We start from the raw sequence: 16,429 nt of genomic DNA, 5'->3' as shown, positions 1-16,429 counted from the left end.
TAGCCCTCTAAGATTGCAAGTAAAAGAAACGAACTTGTTGACTTAAGCAAAAAGGAGGTATTTGTTGACTTATTCTTGCAAGGAACAGCCATCTGCAGAACCAATTTCTACTATTTCACCCCAATTTCAAATTCCCAGGACAGGGAATCTAGTGGACATAGTCTGGCCAGTGGTCCATCCATGGTCCGATCAACAATGACAAGGCCTATGGGCAACCCAGCACAGCCAGGGTGCCACCCAAGGGAGGGTAGAGTAGAAAGAGAAAATGGAACCCACAATTCCCAGTACTGACAGGTATCCAGTAAACCCATCATCCAACCTTTGTACAAAATGACCACACATCTGGTCTTGGAGCAATTCTTCGAGAGAGATATAATGGAATGAGAGAGGAATACAAGAAAAAGAGAGGAGGATATTAAGGCTTCTCTGCCTGCCTCCAAAGGAGAAGGAGGTGGGGGAATGTCTGGGATCCAGTTCCAGATGACTACAGCTATGGAGATAGAATTGCTAACCTTACTCGTCACATTGTCAGCGTTTGGTCTCTGGTCATGGAACACTGCTACATAAACACTTTTAAGGGTTCCACATACACCATTTTTCGAAAATGCCCCAAATGTGCATGTATTATTTTCTCTTTCTTTCTTTCTTTCTTCCTTTCTTTCTTTCTTTCAGAAGTCTCCATGCCCAATGTGGGGCTTGAACTTACAACCCTGGGCTCAAGAGTTACAAAGAGTCACATGCTCTACCGACTGAGCCAGCGAGGTGCCGCCACATGCATTCTTTTCATAACTGGAAAGGAGGGGTGGCTGGGTGGCTCAGTCAGTTAAGCAACTGCCTTCAGCTCAGGTCATGATCCCAGGGTCCTGGGATCAAGTCCTGCATCAGGCTGCTTGCTGGGCAGGGAGCCTGCTTCTCCCTCTGCCTGCCGCTTGTGCTCTCTGTCAAATAAATAAATAAAAAGCTTTAAAAAAAATAATTGGAAAGGAAATGGTTTAAAAGAAAGATGAATTGCTTTGTACACTGGGGAAAAGTAGCATAATAGACTTAACGGAAACATATCTTTGATATCAAAGAGCTTTTATGTGGATGTGACTTGCTTTGGTCAAGTTGATTCAAAGAGAAAGAAAGGGAACAGAAACATTCACTAAGCACCTACTAAATGCCAGGTTGTGAGGAAAGAACTACAGAAGTAAGCAATTTTGTCTGTCTGGCAATCTGGCCCCCATGTGATGATGATGGTGGGACGGTTGGCTATGGTGCCCTGTGGTACATGACTTGGACCCAGCCTGTCATAGTCCCCTGAGTGCAATGACTGATCCAGGAGGTAGGCTCGTGTCCCCAATAGCCCAGTTTGGGCCCCGTGGTTGCTGAACTGGGACAATGGAACCTGGAGCCACATTGGCAGGTGTCAGGGAGAACACGCCATATGGAAAGAATAGGTGAGGCAGACACAGAAGAAAGCACAGTCGAGATATGACAAGAGAAAGGCACTGCACTACTGTGCCCAACATACTTTCCCTTCTTCATCTCCCGGCTACGGGAGCTGCATTCTGTCACTTGCCATCAGGAGTTCTGATTTGGGCATGCAGAGAGAACTCCCTTCGCACAACAGTACTGAGGGAAAGCTAGTAACACCCCCCCCCTTTTTTTTTAAGAGTTTGTTTATGGGGGCGCCTGGGTGGCGCAGTCGTTAAGCGTCTGCCTTCGGCTCAGGGCATGATCCCGGCGTTATGGGATCGAGCCCCACATCAGGCTCCTCCACTATGAGCCTGCTTCTTCCTCTCCCACTCCCCCTGCTGTGTTCCCTCTCTTGCTGGCTGTCTCTGTCTCTGTCAAATAAATAAATAAAATCTTTTAATAAAAAAAAAAAAAAGAGTTTGTTTATGGGGTGCCTGGGTGGCTCAGTCGTTAAGCGTCTGCCTTTGGCTCAGGGCCTGATCCCAGTGTCCTGGGATCAAGCCCTGCATCGGGCTCCCTGCTCAGCTGGGATCCTGCTTCTTCCACTCCCCCTGCTTGTGTTCCCTCTCTTGCTGGCTGTCTCTCTGTCAAATAAATAAATAAAATCTTTAAAAAATAAAAATAAAAAAAATAAAGAGTTTATTTATTCAGAGAGAGAAACAGAGTGTGAGTAAGGGGAGGGGCAGGGGGAGAGGAAGGGAGAGAATCTCAAACCGACTCTGCACCAAGGGCAGAGCTGGACACAGGGATCGATCCCACTGCTCTGAGATCATGACCTGAGCCGAAATCAAGAGTCAAATGCTTAACCGACTGAGCCACCCAGGAGCCCCTTAACACCCCTATTTTTAAAGACAGAAAAACTGAAGCTCAGAAGTCAAATAACTTGGGGCACCTGGGTGGCTCAGTCAGTGAAGCGTCTGCCTCTGGCTCAGGTCATGATCCCAGGGTCCTGGGATGGAGCCCTGCATCGGGCTCCCTGCTCAGCGAGAGCCTGTATCTCCCTCTCCCTCTGTGGCTCCCCCTGCTTGTCCTCATTCTCTCTCTCTGTCAGATTTATAAAAAAGAAAAAAGAAAAAGAAAGAAAGAAAGAAAGAAAGAAAGAAAGAAAGAAAGAAAGAAAGAAAGAAAGAAAGAAAGAAAGAAAGAAAAAACAAAAGCAGGGGCGCCTGGCTGGCTCCACTGGTAGAGTGAACAGATCTTGATCTTGGAGTTTTAAGTTCAAGCCCCACGTTGGGTGTAGAAATTACTTAAAAACCAAATCTTAAAAAAAAAAAAGACAAGGAAAAGAAAAAAGAAAACCAGGAGGTTGGGCTGTGAAGTATTTATGGCAAACATATCCACACTTCCAAATCCGACAGCTCTGGGCACAACTGCTAGAGATGGGACTACAACGGGGCTCTGAACGACAAAGGACGGACAGGAATGTCACTGAGGCTTTGTGAGGTGGGGGGGGGAGGCTACCACAGGAACACTTCAGAGATTTCCAAACCTCTGATGTCCATCTGTGGGCATTTCTGCGGGAAATGGCCAAACCCGCAGCTGAGCAAAAGCTAACCAAGCATCTTGGATTCAGGGAGGAGCACGTCCGGGTGACTCCTGGGACTGCGTCTTAGCTCGGCCGGTGACCTGCACAGACCTCTCCACACCCTCTCGATTTTTGTTCCCCCCGGGTCACAACTTTGCCACAGAAGCTCTTTCCCAGGCGTTACCTCCAAAGCTTCACCCACACGAAAGATTTACCTTCTCTACCCCAGGGATACTGGACTGAAAGAGCCAATGCGTCGCACAAATGATACAAAGGAGCCAAACGAGAGGCAAGCGAGCCAGACGGACAGCTGCGAAGGCGAGCGTGGCAGCTGACGACCGGAGGCCGTGGGCACCGAGCCCGCCGCCCAGGTCCAGCCTTGAGCTGGAACATGATTTCCGGCCAAGTGCTGACCGTTTGGGCCCTCTAGCTCCTTAGCTCGAAACGAGAAGGCTGGCCTAGAATATCCCGAGGGTTATGCCCAACACAGGTTTTCCCTGACTTTCTATCTGGAGTTGATCTGTGCAGTTGAGAGGCAAGGCCAGTGTCACCGCAGCTGGGGAGGGGACTCAGTGCTGCTGCGTCAGCCCCAGGCACCCCAGGAAGAACATCCACGGGCCCTAGCGAGCCTAGAGGGAGGACGTGTACTTGGCCAAAGCTCTCACCATCAGAAACCAGGACACAAGAACTCCACTGTTTTGGAAAAACCGAGGTTACACACCAGGAAGCAAGGACGACGCTCTCTGCTCCCAGACCCTGAGGGCCCAGCTGAGATGTGACAGAATGTGACTGAGCAGCTGGGCTAATGCTCGGAGCTTTGAGCCCGGATATTGTCCCCAAACCTGCTCCAACACCTGGGCACACAGACACACCTAGAGGCCTTGCAATAAAACTCAACCACGTAAGACAAGGAACCCTTCCTGTGGAGCCGCATCCCTGCCTCGGAAGAAACCCAGTGTCCCTGAGCCTCCCCCCCCCCCCAGATAGAAATGGCTCTTGGCCTTATCACCAAAGTTCTCACACATTTAGAGATCAGACTGAATCTACTTGCACTCTTCCAGAAAGATATCTGTATGCGGAAATTTTGCCTGCAATTTCAGGGATTCAAAGGCCAAAAAGCCCATTCTTGGATTGTAAATGGGGACGTGGGGAGCTCCGTGAGCACAGTGTAAAACCCTTTGTTTAATTGCTTTTTGAGTATCTTTAAACACTTATCATAAAATTTCAAAGTTTTAATACATAAAATGGCATAAAATTATAAAACTACCAAAACCTGGCACCCACACATATCCACTATTTGGTAAACATCCTTCCAGATTTCTCCACACCCAAACATTCACCCAAATGAGGTTGTCTTACCCACCGTGACTTTCTATCTGCTTACCAAGCATTTTCCCATGCCAGCACTGCGGTCCACTAGCTTTTAAAGATATTTTTAAAAGAACTCTAGGTTAACTGTCCAATCAGCGCTCTGGAGAAGCCAAAGCCACTTGTGTTCCAGGGACCTGTGACTGTGAGGCTCCTCCCAGGGGCCCTCTGTGCAGGGACTCAGGGCCAGCAGGTACCTCGCGGAAGCTGAGCTGGCCGTCAAAGTCCTCGTCCACCTCCTTGATCATGTTTTTCAGGCCCAGGTGGGTCTGGGGGGCCCCCAGCTTCTCCATCATCAGCTTCAGCTCCATCAGGTCAATGTAGCCGTCCCGTCCAGCATCATACCTGCAGGGTCAAAGGAAGGAAGCTGACAAGGGACCACCACAGCCAGGACCATAGGACACTTGTCGTTCTCCCAAACACGTAACTCTTTCGGCCTCATTTACTGGAAAATAACTCAGTCACCTGCTGCTTTGCAGTACCCACCTGGGTCACCAGATCAGAAGGGACCCTCCCACCCTTGAAACGCCTTTGGGCACTGCACAACACAATTCAAAGGGGATCCTGCACTACGAGATTGCTGTTATGACTTTTATCCCCTTAACGAGGCCATAAGTTTCTCAAGGATGAAAAACATGCCCGTTTACCTTTATGTCCCTCAATTTTGGTCAGCAAACACCGGCTGAACCTCCCAATGCCGGGCAAGTTGTAGAGTGAGCCCGGGCGTCCCCGGCATTCTCACAGAAGGCAATTCCAGGACCTTCCTTTTGGGTCTCTGCCTCCCCCACTTCCACAAACCCCTCCATTCATCCTTCTTAGTCTTTTTTAAAAAGATTTTATTATTTATTTATTTATTTGAGAGAAAGCATACACTCAAGAGAGTAGGGGAGGAGCAGAGGGAGAAACGGACTCCATGCTGAGCAGGGAGACCCATGTGGGGCTTGGACACACGACCCTGAGATCACGACCTGAGCCGAAATCAAGAGTCAGATGCCCAACCGACTGAGCCACCCAGGCACCCCTCTCTGTTCAATCTTCTGGTCTCCTGCCTGTGGAAGCTGGTCCCCACCCTTGCATGTGGCTGTCCTGGCCCTGGCTCTCTGGTTTTATGCTTGGCCCTCTGGCACGCTCATCTAGCCTCCAGGTCCAAACAGTCACATCTATGCAAGTGACTGCTGAGAGGGGACCTGGCTCTGACCTGTTGGCTGAGTCCTACCATAGAGCCAGCATCTCTGCTGGTGTCCCTCCAGGCCCCCAGTTCCCTGTGTGCAAACAAACCCAGCCTCACTATGGTGGGAGGACCCTGGCCCGGCCCTCTACCCCTTTGTGCCTGGGCTGAGGGGAGCCTTCTTCAGCCTTCTGTCCTCTGCTTTCTGCCAACCTGTTCACCCCCTACTTCTCCACATACCTCGATTTTCTCACAGACCCCCCCTCTTCTTCCTTCAAATCTGTCCCATTTTCTGCTCCTCAGGAATCCCTTGTTGTTCAGCTATGAACACCTTGCTTTACAAAGCAATCAGTTCACAGGAGCCAAAAGGTGGAAACAACCCAGGTGTCCATTTTCAGTGAATGGATAAACGAAATGCAGTGTATCCATACAATGGAAAAAGGTGTATTTTTACAATAGGATTATTATCCACAATAAAGAGGAGGGAAAATCTGACACATGCTGCCTCGGGGAGGAACCTTGACAACATTATGGCAGGGCTGAGATAAGCCAGACAGAAAAGGACAAATACCATATAACTGCACTTGTCTGAGGGACCAAGAAGAGTCAAATCATGGAGACAGAAAGTAGAACAGTGGTTACCAGGGCCTGGGGAGTGACTGTTTTGTGGGTTAGAGTTTCAGCCTAGGATGAGGAAAAGGTCCGGAGACAGATGGCGGTGATGGTCACACAAGAGGGCGAATATACACCGAACAGTAAGCCTACATGGTCAAGGTGGCAAATTTTACATGTACTTTCCCCACAGTAAAAACAGACAAACCAGTCAGGCTCCTTCACTCTCTACCCCCTCCCCACCCTCCCAACAACAAAAGCCCACCATTGTTGGCACCCACACCACCACCCACCAAGGAATGCAGTCTGTGGGCAATTAGAAATCTAACCCTGAGGGCTGGTGGTATTCTGAGGCCCACGTGGTTAGGCTGGAGATGAGGCCCAGTAAGTAGTCCCCAGTGTGCTCTGTTCCAGGCACAGTAGCCGACTCATGCCATTCCTCCCACCCAGAATGCACCTCCCACCACCCCACTGTCCTCAGTGGCCTTTCAGTACCCCCAAGCTGCCGCCTTCCTTCTCTGATAGCCAACAGCCCCAGTGTCAGTCCTCCAGTACTCAGCAGGGGCCGCCTCCCCCTGCTGGATATTTCCTAATGCAGCAGCTCTGTGTTCCCCACAATCCCAAATTCTGAAAGAAGGGGGCCACAGGCCTCCCCACCCTGTGACAGTCTTCTCCACTCCAGGCCAGCCCCACACATCAGGGGATATGGGCCTGGTCAGTGGGGGGCACCCGAGAATGCCAATGGACTCAAGACCCCATGCAAGGATGGGAGTGGAAGGAACCAGCAGTATCTAGCCCCGGGAAGCAGAGCACTGTCTTGCGATGATGCATTTAAACTTTCCAGGAGCATTCCCAAAGAACAGCAGGAGCTGGGCTCTCTGTGTAGACATGACAGAGCTGGACTTGAACCAACACAGGGAAGAGCTTTCTGGCAAAAACAGCCAACTAGAATAAGACCTGAGGTAAGAAGAGCTCTTACAAACAGGCTGGAGGGACAGTCTCTGTTACAGGGAGTCCTAGTCAAAATAAACAGGTTTCTTTAGTGTGGAACTTTCCAGAGCCTTCATATAGTCATCTGAAACCTACCAGAGGGAAACAGAGCACACAGACTCATCTGATCACACAATCCTGTGTGTTCGGGAACTTTCCACTGGCAGAAGGCACACCTTGGCAACCTGGTGTTCCAAGGAAAACACTTTGGGAAACGCCTCTCAGAACAATTCAGGGTTAGAAAGACGGGTCAGTTAAACTACCACAATGGTACCAACCATGCTGGGATTTTGAATAAATGTCCTCTGCCCACCGCTCAACACACAGTGCATGTCTCAGCAAAGTTTGCAGAGAGGAGGAGCCCCGGAGTGTTGAAGGGCCGTGCACTGAAGATGTGTATCACTGGGGGCAAAAGCAAAGAGGGGTCGGGTCTCAACACAAAGAGGAGGAGAAAAGGGAGCAGCGAAAGTCTAGGTGTGAGAGACGGTGTGTCCCAGAACCAGAGAGAAGCTGGAAAGGAGGATGGAGGAACAGGTGAGGGAACACTCAGGAATTGGTCCCCACCCAGCAGGGTTAGAACAGACCCGGTTTCCTGCTCATATAACCTTGAGCAAGTATGGCCTCCCCCAGGACAATGGGGCTGGCACTATGGGGTCATGCACAGACTGAGACGCCAGCCTTCTGCGTCTCTTCTGGGTTTCTGACCACACGAGGCGAGAAGGTTTGGAAAAGGAGCACCTGGGTGGCTCAGTCGGTTAAAGTCAGTTAAGCGTCTGCCTTCTGCTCAGGTCATGATCCCAGGGTCCTGGGATGGAACCCCACATCAGGCTCCCTGCTGAGCAGGGAGTCTGCATCTCCCTCTCCCCCGGCTCATGCTCTGTCTCACTCTCTCTCTCTCTCTCTCTCTGTCAGTAAATAAAATTGTAAAAAAAAAAAAAAAAAAAAAAAGGATTTGGAAAAACTTTCTTTTAGGCCCATAAGCCTGAAACATTCTCCAGGCCTAAGAAAAAGGACAAATATTTCAGAAAGGGCCTCAGCAAAGTCTGGAAACAGATTAAGGGAATTTAAAGAAATCTTTACATGGGCAGAAATCTTCCAATGTGACCACTTTGGTGAGTCAGGGCCTGGAAGCAGAAGCCCAGCACCCCAGTGGGCAAGTCCCAGCCGGAGGGAAGGGCCCCAGGTGCCGCTAGGCAGGCTGGGCTGGGCTGTGCAGCGGGCGATCCACCCCGCACAGCAATAAAGCCGGTGTGAGGATGTGGAAGAGACATCTCCAAAGCCGAGCAGGGCCGGGAAGAGCAGGGTTCACTCCCCGGGCCTCAGTCAAGACCGCTTGCCTTTGTTCCTGCCTGAGCACTGGCTAAGGGCCAGCTGTGGTAAGTTCTGGCAGGATCGTAAAGTGACACATGAGTGGCGTCCTCACCCCTCCCTGTGGAGCTGGGATTCATAACCGAGAAGAGCATCCTTCCCTCTTCAAAGTGACCTCTCTACAAGGGCGGGTCCATGGTCATTTCTCTCAGGGCCTGGTTTTGCAAGACAGGCAGGAAAAACCTCCCAGGTCCCCTTCGTCATCTTTTTTGTTGTACCTGTTCCTCTCAGAACACCCGGCAACCGTACAGGCCGTGCAAGCCATGGGGCTCAAAGCACCTAATAGCTCAAACTGGTCTGCTCTGCGGTTCACAGCGCATGGTCTCATATGCCCATCCTTTTCATCTTTACACCAGCCTTATGAAGAATTAATAGTAGCCACCTGTGTTTCTGGTTTATCAAGAGCTTACTAAGTGTTGGGCTCTGTGCAAAATCACCTCATTTAACCGCCAGTGCTGTGAGGTGGTCATTAGTCACCCCCCTGCATGGACGGTGAAAGCAGAAGTATGGAGTGAAGCCACTTCGCATGGATGAGAGTGAACCTGGGACTTCCCAGTAGGCGCCTGGCTTTACAGGGGAGCAGGAAAGGCAGGAATGGTCATTAACTAAGTCTATACTATGTGCCCCACAACTCGGCGGGGGGGGTGGGCAGAGGGCACACTCAATGTCCCAACACACAGACCACTATTGGGACTGTCAGATTTACACCTTTTACGGTTTATACCTGAAGACTCTGGCAGAAATGATAGGAGCCACGTTGCTAAGTCCTGAACGTGCATGGATTCTGATTTTGGTCTCAAAGCATGGTGCAGGGACCAGAAGAATACCCAGGTTGCTGTCTTAACAAACATTTGGAGAAACAGTCTCACCGGTCAAGGCTTTCAAATAAATTTCATCTGATTTAACCCTCCAGCACTACTCTGAGGAGTGTAGGACTGTCCGACTGATGAAGACACTGACCATCAAGGTCAACCAGCCCAAGGTCACTAGGTCTGCCCAGGTTAACCCGCAGGACCCCTTGCCTCATGCCCAAGCCCGAAGTCTGAGCCCTGGGCTGAGCAACCCAGCCACCAGAGTTAATATGGGGGGGATAAGACTTGATATTCAGCCAGTTCTAACAGAATGCCAAGGTTGCCCCTCGAAGCTAATGTAGAGAGAACATTCCCCAGGAAGTAAGGAATTAAAAAGACAAAGGCCTTTCCGAAGGCTGTAGGACTTCATGATCTCGTCCCATGGTGGGTGTGGCTGCAGGAAGCTGGAGGGGACAGGAAGCTGAGGCCCTCACGGGTGGGCCAGAGGGCAAAACAGTCATCTTTAGCCTGCTTAGAGCCCCTCTCCACAAGCAGTCCAGTGTGGAAGGCCCATTAGACAAGGTCAAGGGCAAAGTGGCTAACTTATACCAACTTAGTGCCTGTGGGTAAGGTGAATGCAGTTGGATTCGTTTCCTACATTCTGGAAACCTCCTTTGCCTGCCCCCCGCCGCCCGACTCATTAAAATGCTATCACCTTCCTTTTGATTTGGAATATCCAGCCCCATGGAAGGGAACAGCACCTAGAACAGTCTGCCCAGGTCAGGCCCACCCACCAAGACACCCCCCAGGTCCCCAACCCCTGCCGCCGGGGCCAAAAAGCCTTTGCCGGAATGGGGGTTTAGGACCGGCTTCAGGAGAAACTGCAGGCCCCTCTGGGGTTTTCTTTCTCCCTACAAGCCTGGCCTAAACCTGAATTCCCCTCCCCCTATTTCAAACTATCAAAATATTCCCTTTCCCTCCCCACAGTTCCTGTCTTTCAAATGCTTGCAGGCCCCTTGGAGTCCACTTAAGCCCTTGGCTCCTCCCCTACCAACATCTTAGCTCCAAACACCAGTTTTTTTTTTCAATAATTTAAATTTTAACCCAGATTTTTCTTATTGAAGGCAACCCAGGATGTAAAGAAAAACCACCCAGAAACTCAAGCCCCTACACCCTTATTTGCTATTGCTAGCTGGGGTGTCCTTCTAGCCCTCCTCTGAATTGGTGAACTTTTCCCATGTTTTTTGTTTTAAAAGATCCTCAGTGCCTGCCATCTTTATACTCTCCAGGATCTGCTACAGAGACCCTAGTCCCATTAGCCCTGGGGACAGCCCTGCAGACACGGGCTGGCGTTGACACCCAGCCCTGCCACCCGCTTGGGAGACACTCGGGCAGGGAGATAACACACCCACACTCCACGCTGGCACCCAGTGAGCAGCCAAGGAGAGGGAGCTATTTTTAAAAGGACTACCTGTCTGCAGCCATGAAGAGGAAGACAGCTTCCAGGGCTCCTGCTCTGAAGAGCTGCCCTCTTTCGACTGGGCCTCACACAGCTGTCAACGTCTTTAGCATTCTGGGGCAAACTCAGATGCACAGCCCGCCGAGGCCCCGTTATGCAGAATGTCCATGAAGCCCACACTCAGTGACAGCCCCGCCCAGCCGGGGCGAGCGATCCGGTCTCTTGCCAGGGCTCACTCAGAAAGGCTCTGTACTGACCAGGCTGGCCCTGGATGGGGGGTGGGGTGGTGGGCTGAGACCCCTCACCAGCATGCCCATCACCGTGGGTGCCGAGGCCCTGGGAAAGCGCCTGGCCTGGCCCCAGCAAAGGTCCACTAGTAAGGGGACAAGAGGACAGGGGCCGGTGTCCAGTGTCCACCCGGCGCTCAGCCCCTCCTGGTTCCATGAACCACTTGTTCTCTCAGCTTCCACTGTGCAGAGCCCCTGGGTTTTCTTGGTTTTCCCCTCACCAGAATAATCCTGCCATTAAGGAAGAAAGAAGCCAGCCAGGCTTTGTCTGCCGGAGGCTCAGCCATCAGAAACTCCCCAAGGATCCCGGCGGGGGGCGGGGGGGGAGGCGATGGGGGTGGTTCTCAGGGGGATGGCAGTGCCCCAGAAAATGTCTGAGTGTTGAGAGGATCGCCTCCATTCCAGTAAACTGAACACTTCTGCTTTTCTTTTACGGAGCAAGGCCTTGAATGGAACTCACGCAGGGCTGGACAGGCACAGGCTGCTCGGGGTGTGGTCCCTAGACCTGTCGCCTCAGGGTCACCCAGGATTGTTAGAAATGCAGACTCTCGGGCCCCGCCCCAGACCTGCTGAGTCAGAACCTACATTTTCATAACACCCTGTGGTGCCCAGGTACTTTCAAGTCAGAGAAGGGCACTGTGTCAGACTACCCCAAAGCCAGTGGCCTTTCCAGGGACGCCCCTGGTTTCTCCCCGTGGGTGTCCTGAACTGTGCCTCTCCTGATGAGTCTCAGGGTGCCCCAAGGTCACAGGACTGTTGTTCCTCCTCCAAATTCCCCTGGTTGCCCAGTTCTCTGAGGTTCTGCTTTCCTATCTTTGGGGGGTCCTCCCCAGCTGTCAAGTCATCTGCTCCTCCTTTTCTTCCTTCTTTCCTCCCTCCCTTCTTCCCTCCCGTTTGCTACAGGCTGGAAGCAGGCCCAGAAACCAGATCTCCAAGTGTTACAACTACATGCAAAATAAGAGTCAGCAGGCCCAAGGAAGGGGGGGGGCGGGAACGACGCGGAGACTCTGAGGAGTTAGGTCTGTACAAGAGCTTGAGCCCAGAGTCTTTGATTTCCAATCAGTTCCTGGCTCCCCGATTCCATTCATCCACTCACTCAGCACCTGGCTCCCGGCTACCTGGGGCCTCTCCAGAGCAGAAGGAGAGCACAAAGACCAGTCCCAGCGGGCAGACCGACGTACAAAGAGGCTGTTGAGCGCTGATATGGACGGAACTTGGGCAGAGTGGAGTGGAGGGAGGCGGCAGGGACCCAGGAGCAGGAACTAACAGGACCACAAGTGCGGAGCCAAGGGAGGGAGCCGCTGTCACCAGTACAGTCCAGAAGTGCCAGTATGTTCCAGAAGGGGGGAGTGGAGCCAACTCCCACGAGGCATTCTGGGAGAGTTGTGCCTTTCTAAGAGCAGTGGGGGTGAGGGGGTGGGAGCAGCCTCCAAAGAGTTTAAACCAGAGAAGTGGCCTCAGAAGGCTGCTTCTTCAAAAAGACCTCTCAGCTCAGGGTGTGGGATGGATGTTTCCAGGGCAGGGGCCCGGTTGGGGAGCACACACTAGCCTTAGCTGTGGAGGGATGCAAGGAGAGTAATGGTTAGGTGGGGCGGGGGGAGTACACAGCCTGTGGGGCGGGGGGCTCACTTTCAGCAAGGCAAGAAGCCAGCATCGCCAGTGGAGGCTGGGTCCCTCCCACCCATCAGCCCCAGCATCCTGCAGCCTGGTTTCATACACGGTGTCCGGCAGTTCATAAAGAAAGGTGGGGAGGCAGAGAGCCGCAGGGCCACCCCACTGCTACGGGGCACCCACTGTGTGCTCAGCACCTCACAAGACAGTGGGGGGGGAGGCAGTACCTTCAAGAGGATCTGGGAAATCTGCTTTGTCCCAAATGTATGCAGGGGAGTGCACTGCTCCTGCCAGGGACCGCCCCGTGGATTCAGGAAGAGAGGGCAGGGGATGACCTCACAGGAGAGCTGCTCACCCTCCGTAGGTCCCCCACTCAGTGGGGGTGTAAATAGGGAGGTTTCAGCTACATGCAAATTCTACCGCTGATGCCAGCAACCCAGCGTGGAAACAAAGCAACCGGAATCCCATGACCACCCTCAAGGGAACATGCCAGTGACAGCGAGACAATAGGTCAGCAGTGCAAAGTTCTTTGTCCACACTGAAGGCACCAATGCCAAGAACCCCTGAGCAAGAGTGACCCGCTAGGGAGGCTCAGCTAGGGAGGCTCAGCCCGAGAAAGCTTGACTCAGCAACGCAAGTGTAACAGGCACAGTTCGGTTTATTAGAGCTGGGGGCTCCTACCAAGGAAGGAGAAGGATAGCAGTGGCCGGGAGCGTGTTCCCCAAGTCACAGTCCCCTGGTTCAAAGCTCTGGTGACACTGTATGCTGTGTGTCTCTGGGCAAGTTACTCTAACTCTCTGGGCTTCCAATTCCTCCTTCGTCCATTTGTTGCCAAGATTAAAGGAAGGCCAGTAAGTGCTCAGCTTATCAGGCAGCGCTCACATTTTTAGTTTTGGCGGATATTAAATCATTAAGAAAAAGACCTTAATCCTGGAGTCTCCCCTTGGTCCTTCCGAAGTGGGGGCACCCTTGCAGGGCTTGGGTAAGTACAGGCGGCTGGGGACTCAGTTTGGGAACAGGGAGTGGAGTGAGTGGATCTGGGAATTTAAAGTTCCGGGCAATCCATCTGGAAAGGAGAGGGAGAAAGACCAGGGTGGTGCGGGCAGGGCACTTGCACTTGGCTTCCCGTGGGAAGCCTGCCCTGAGCAATCCCGAGAGGAGGCAGTGGGGAGCCGGAAGGGTTCTTCTGAGCAGGAATGTCAAAATGAGCAAGGGTCAGTCCTTCGCTGCAAAGGCGCGGTCATGGGGTGCCTCCCCTTAGCTCCCAACACTTCCTAGAAAAGTCCTGAGGGGCTAGGAACAAGGCCAGAGGCGCCTCTGGAAACCTAATTTTCCTGGGAATTCTCAAGAGCCTTGTGGATCTCGGGGGACAGGTTTCCCCAAACGACCCAAGGCTTCCACACCAACTCGGTTAGGCCTGGGGCAGCCCCGGCAGTGCCCCCCACCCCCGTCCTCCACCTCCAACCCGGGAGTCAGAGAGACAAATGGCAGGGGGAGGCCCTGAGGGAGATGGAGGCCAGGGGCCCCAGGCCCAACCCAGGGGACTGTGGGGGACTCAGCCATCCCTCCAAACACGAAGGAAAAAGCAGCCTGGCTGGCAGCCCTGGGTCTCCCATCCCCACCCCACTACTTCCCTGCCGGCCAGCCCTTTCCTGTGTCCCTCTGCTGGGCTGGCGCCACCTTAAATCAGCAGCCCTTCCGGGGGCCCTCGGTGGAAAAAACATGGGGCTGGAACCAGAGGAACTAATTCAGGCTCTGCCTGCAGGCTGAGCGGTCACACGATCTTGGGGACAACCTGAGAATGCGGTGGCTTACCTGTTTCCACATCTCACTTACAGGCCTGCGTCTGGGGGGCATGTGGGTGGTGGCACTGCCAGAGGGAATGACAAAGCCCCGGCCACGGCCCCCTCCCTCTGATGGCCCCCTCCCTCTGATGGCCGCGTGGGCTGCGAAGCACCCCAGAAGCAGCAGTCAGGGCCACAGTGCAGCTCCAGAGGCGGAGCTCAGACCCCTCTTCAGAGGTCAAGGCACCCCTAGCCTGCCTCGACCCGGGGCTGGCCCTGGGGTGGGCATGGGGATTGGAGGAAGAGGTTAGCCACATTTGAGCATAAAGACCAGTCTCTGCTTTCCCACGGCAAACACTCTGGAAGGGAGGGGAACGTCACAAGAATCAACCATGACTAAGTGCATTCAATTAGAAAATGGGGGGTATGGGAGAGGAGGGGGGAGGGGAAGGGCAACAGCCCAGAAAGAGTGGAGCCAGCTGGGGCAACCAGTAACAGAAGAGTGCACTAGCCGGCTGGGGCTGGCCTTACAGGTTATCATGAGGAGCCGGGACCTCATCCCATGGGCAACTGGGAGCCACTGAACGCTGTATGTTGTCCCGGAACCACAGAGGAATCTGAAGACAGAAGCAAGGTAATGAGATTTGGGCTCTGGCAAGAGGTCACAACATATAAGATGGATGGGGGAGGCCAGCTGCCCCAGGCCCGGTGGTCAGGTAGCCTACAGAGGCTGTGCCACCCCTGGCCCGGCCTGGCTCTGCAAGGGAGGGTGTCAAGGACGGCTGAGATTTAGAGCCTGAGAAGATGGGGGGTGGGGGGGAATGACAGTAATGGGAGAGGCTAGTGGCACAGGAAGCACGAGTGTCGGCCTTCTGGGTTCAAAGCCCAGTTCCACCACTTACGTGATGTGTGACACTGGGCAAGTTACCTAGCTTCTCTCTGCCTCAGTGCCCCCATCTGTGAAATGGGTATGACCTCATGGTACCCACCTCACAGTGCTACGCTATGTAAATGATAAGATCAGGGCCTGCACACAGTAGGTACTCCACAAGTGGTGGCTGTTCGGTGTTTTGGGGGGAGCCCAGTGCTCAATAAAGTTGACCATTGTAGCGTGGGGCGGCGGGAGCGTGAGGCCTTCAGGGAGGGGACAGAGACCCCGTCACTGAGGCCAAGCAGCACAGTGCTGGACAGGATCAGGGACCAGCACTTCTCCAAGGCCGAGGCAGAGCTCACCAGGTCTCCCTGGGCATAGAGCTGGGACGGTCAGCAGCCAGGTCTTGTCGGTAGAGGGTTGATGCCAGGCCTGCTGTCCCAGGCCTAACAGTGTTCCCTGAGCAGCGCCCAGTGGCCTGGGGGTTCCCCTTGGAGGTGTCTAACCCCAGAGCTGACATCAGCTGCAGCCTCAGTCCATCCTTCCCACCAGGAAGGGGCGGAGGGGCCAGCCCTGGGGACACAGTTTGTAGGTCCTAGACAATGTCCTTCTGCTTCCTGCAAATCTGATCCAAGCTAGCAGAAGGCTAAGTGCGTACTGTCCACCCAGAGGCAGACATTCAGGGGGAAGGACCAGGCAGCCACACCACTTGCCACTTCAGAATCAGACCCCAGTGTGACTGGAAGGAGTCCACTGCTCCTCGCCCTGTACCCCCCCAACACTAAGGCTCTGCCTGGCCTGGAACCAGGCACTGGCACAGGGAGGCTGCTGCTGGCACTGGCAACCCAGTCTCTACCTCCAAAACCAAAGAATTTACCTCCATCCTGCAACATAGCAGGGCAGCCAGGCTAAGACTAAAAGACAATAAAATGAGGCCCGGATACCCCTCCACATACCCATCCACCCACCCCTCGCACAGGAGAGGGCCCTTAGCAACACAACACCAGGAGCCGCTGAAAGGAAGGAGAGACATCAACGTCTACTACTCCCAGCCAAGATGGCGGCTGGCCCCCGGCACTCACCGTCTCTCTACCTGGAGACCCCTCCTAAAGGAGAGGAAATCAGTGATACGAGAGT

The 16,429-nt window shown here is 53.3% G+C and overlaps 1 protein-coding gene across 1 annotated transcript in view; it reads right to left on the bottom strand.

Annotated features, from left to right (window-relative positions):
• Positions 1-16,429, bottom strand: part of EFHD1 (EF-hand domain family member D1) — a 40,242-nt gene that overhangs the window by 12,981 nt on the left and 10,832 nt on the right. The window contains exon 2 of the mRNA XM_045794116.2: positions 4,549-4,696. Coding sequence (XP_045650072.2) covers positions 4,549-4,696 — 148 coding nt within the window. The remainder of the gene's footprint in view (positions 1-4,548; positions 4,697-16,429) is intronic.

This window comes from Ursus americanus, chromosome 1 (assembly GCF_024610735.1).
Source record: "Ursus americanus isolate L20-20 chromosome 1, mUrsAme1.1.p, whole genome shotgun sequence".
NCBI lineage: Eukaryota > Metazoa > Chordata > Mammalia > Carnivora > Ursidae > Ursus > Ursus americanus.
The sequence above is the reverse complement of the archived record's forward strand: the minus strand, read 5'-3'. Positions and strand labels throughout refer to the sequence as shown.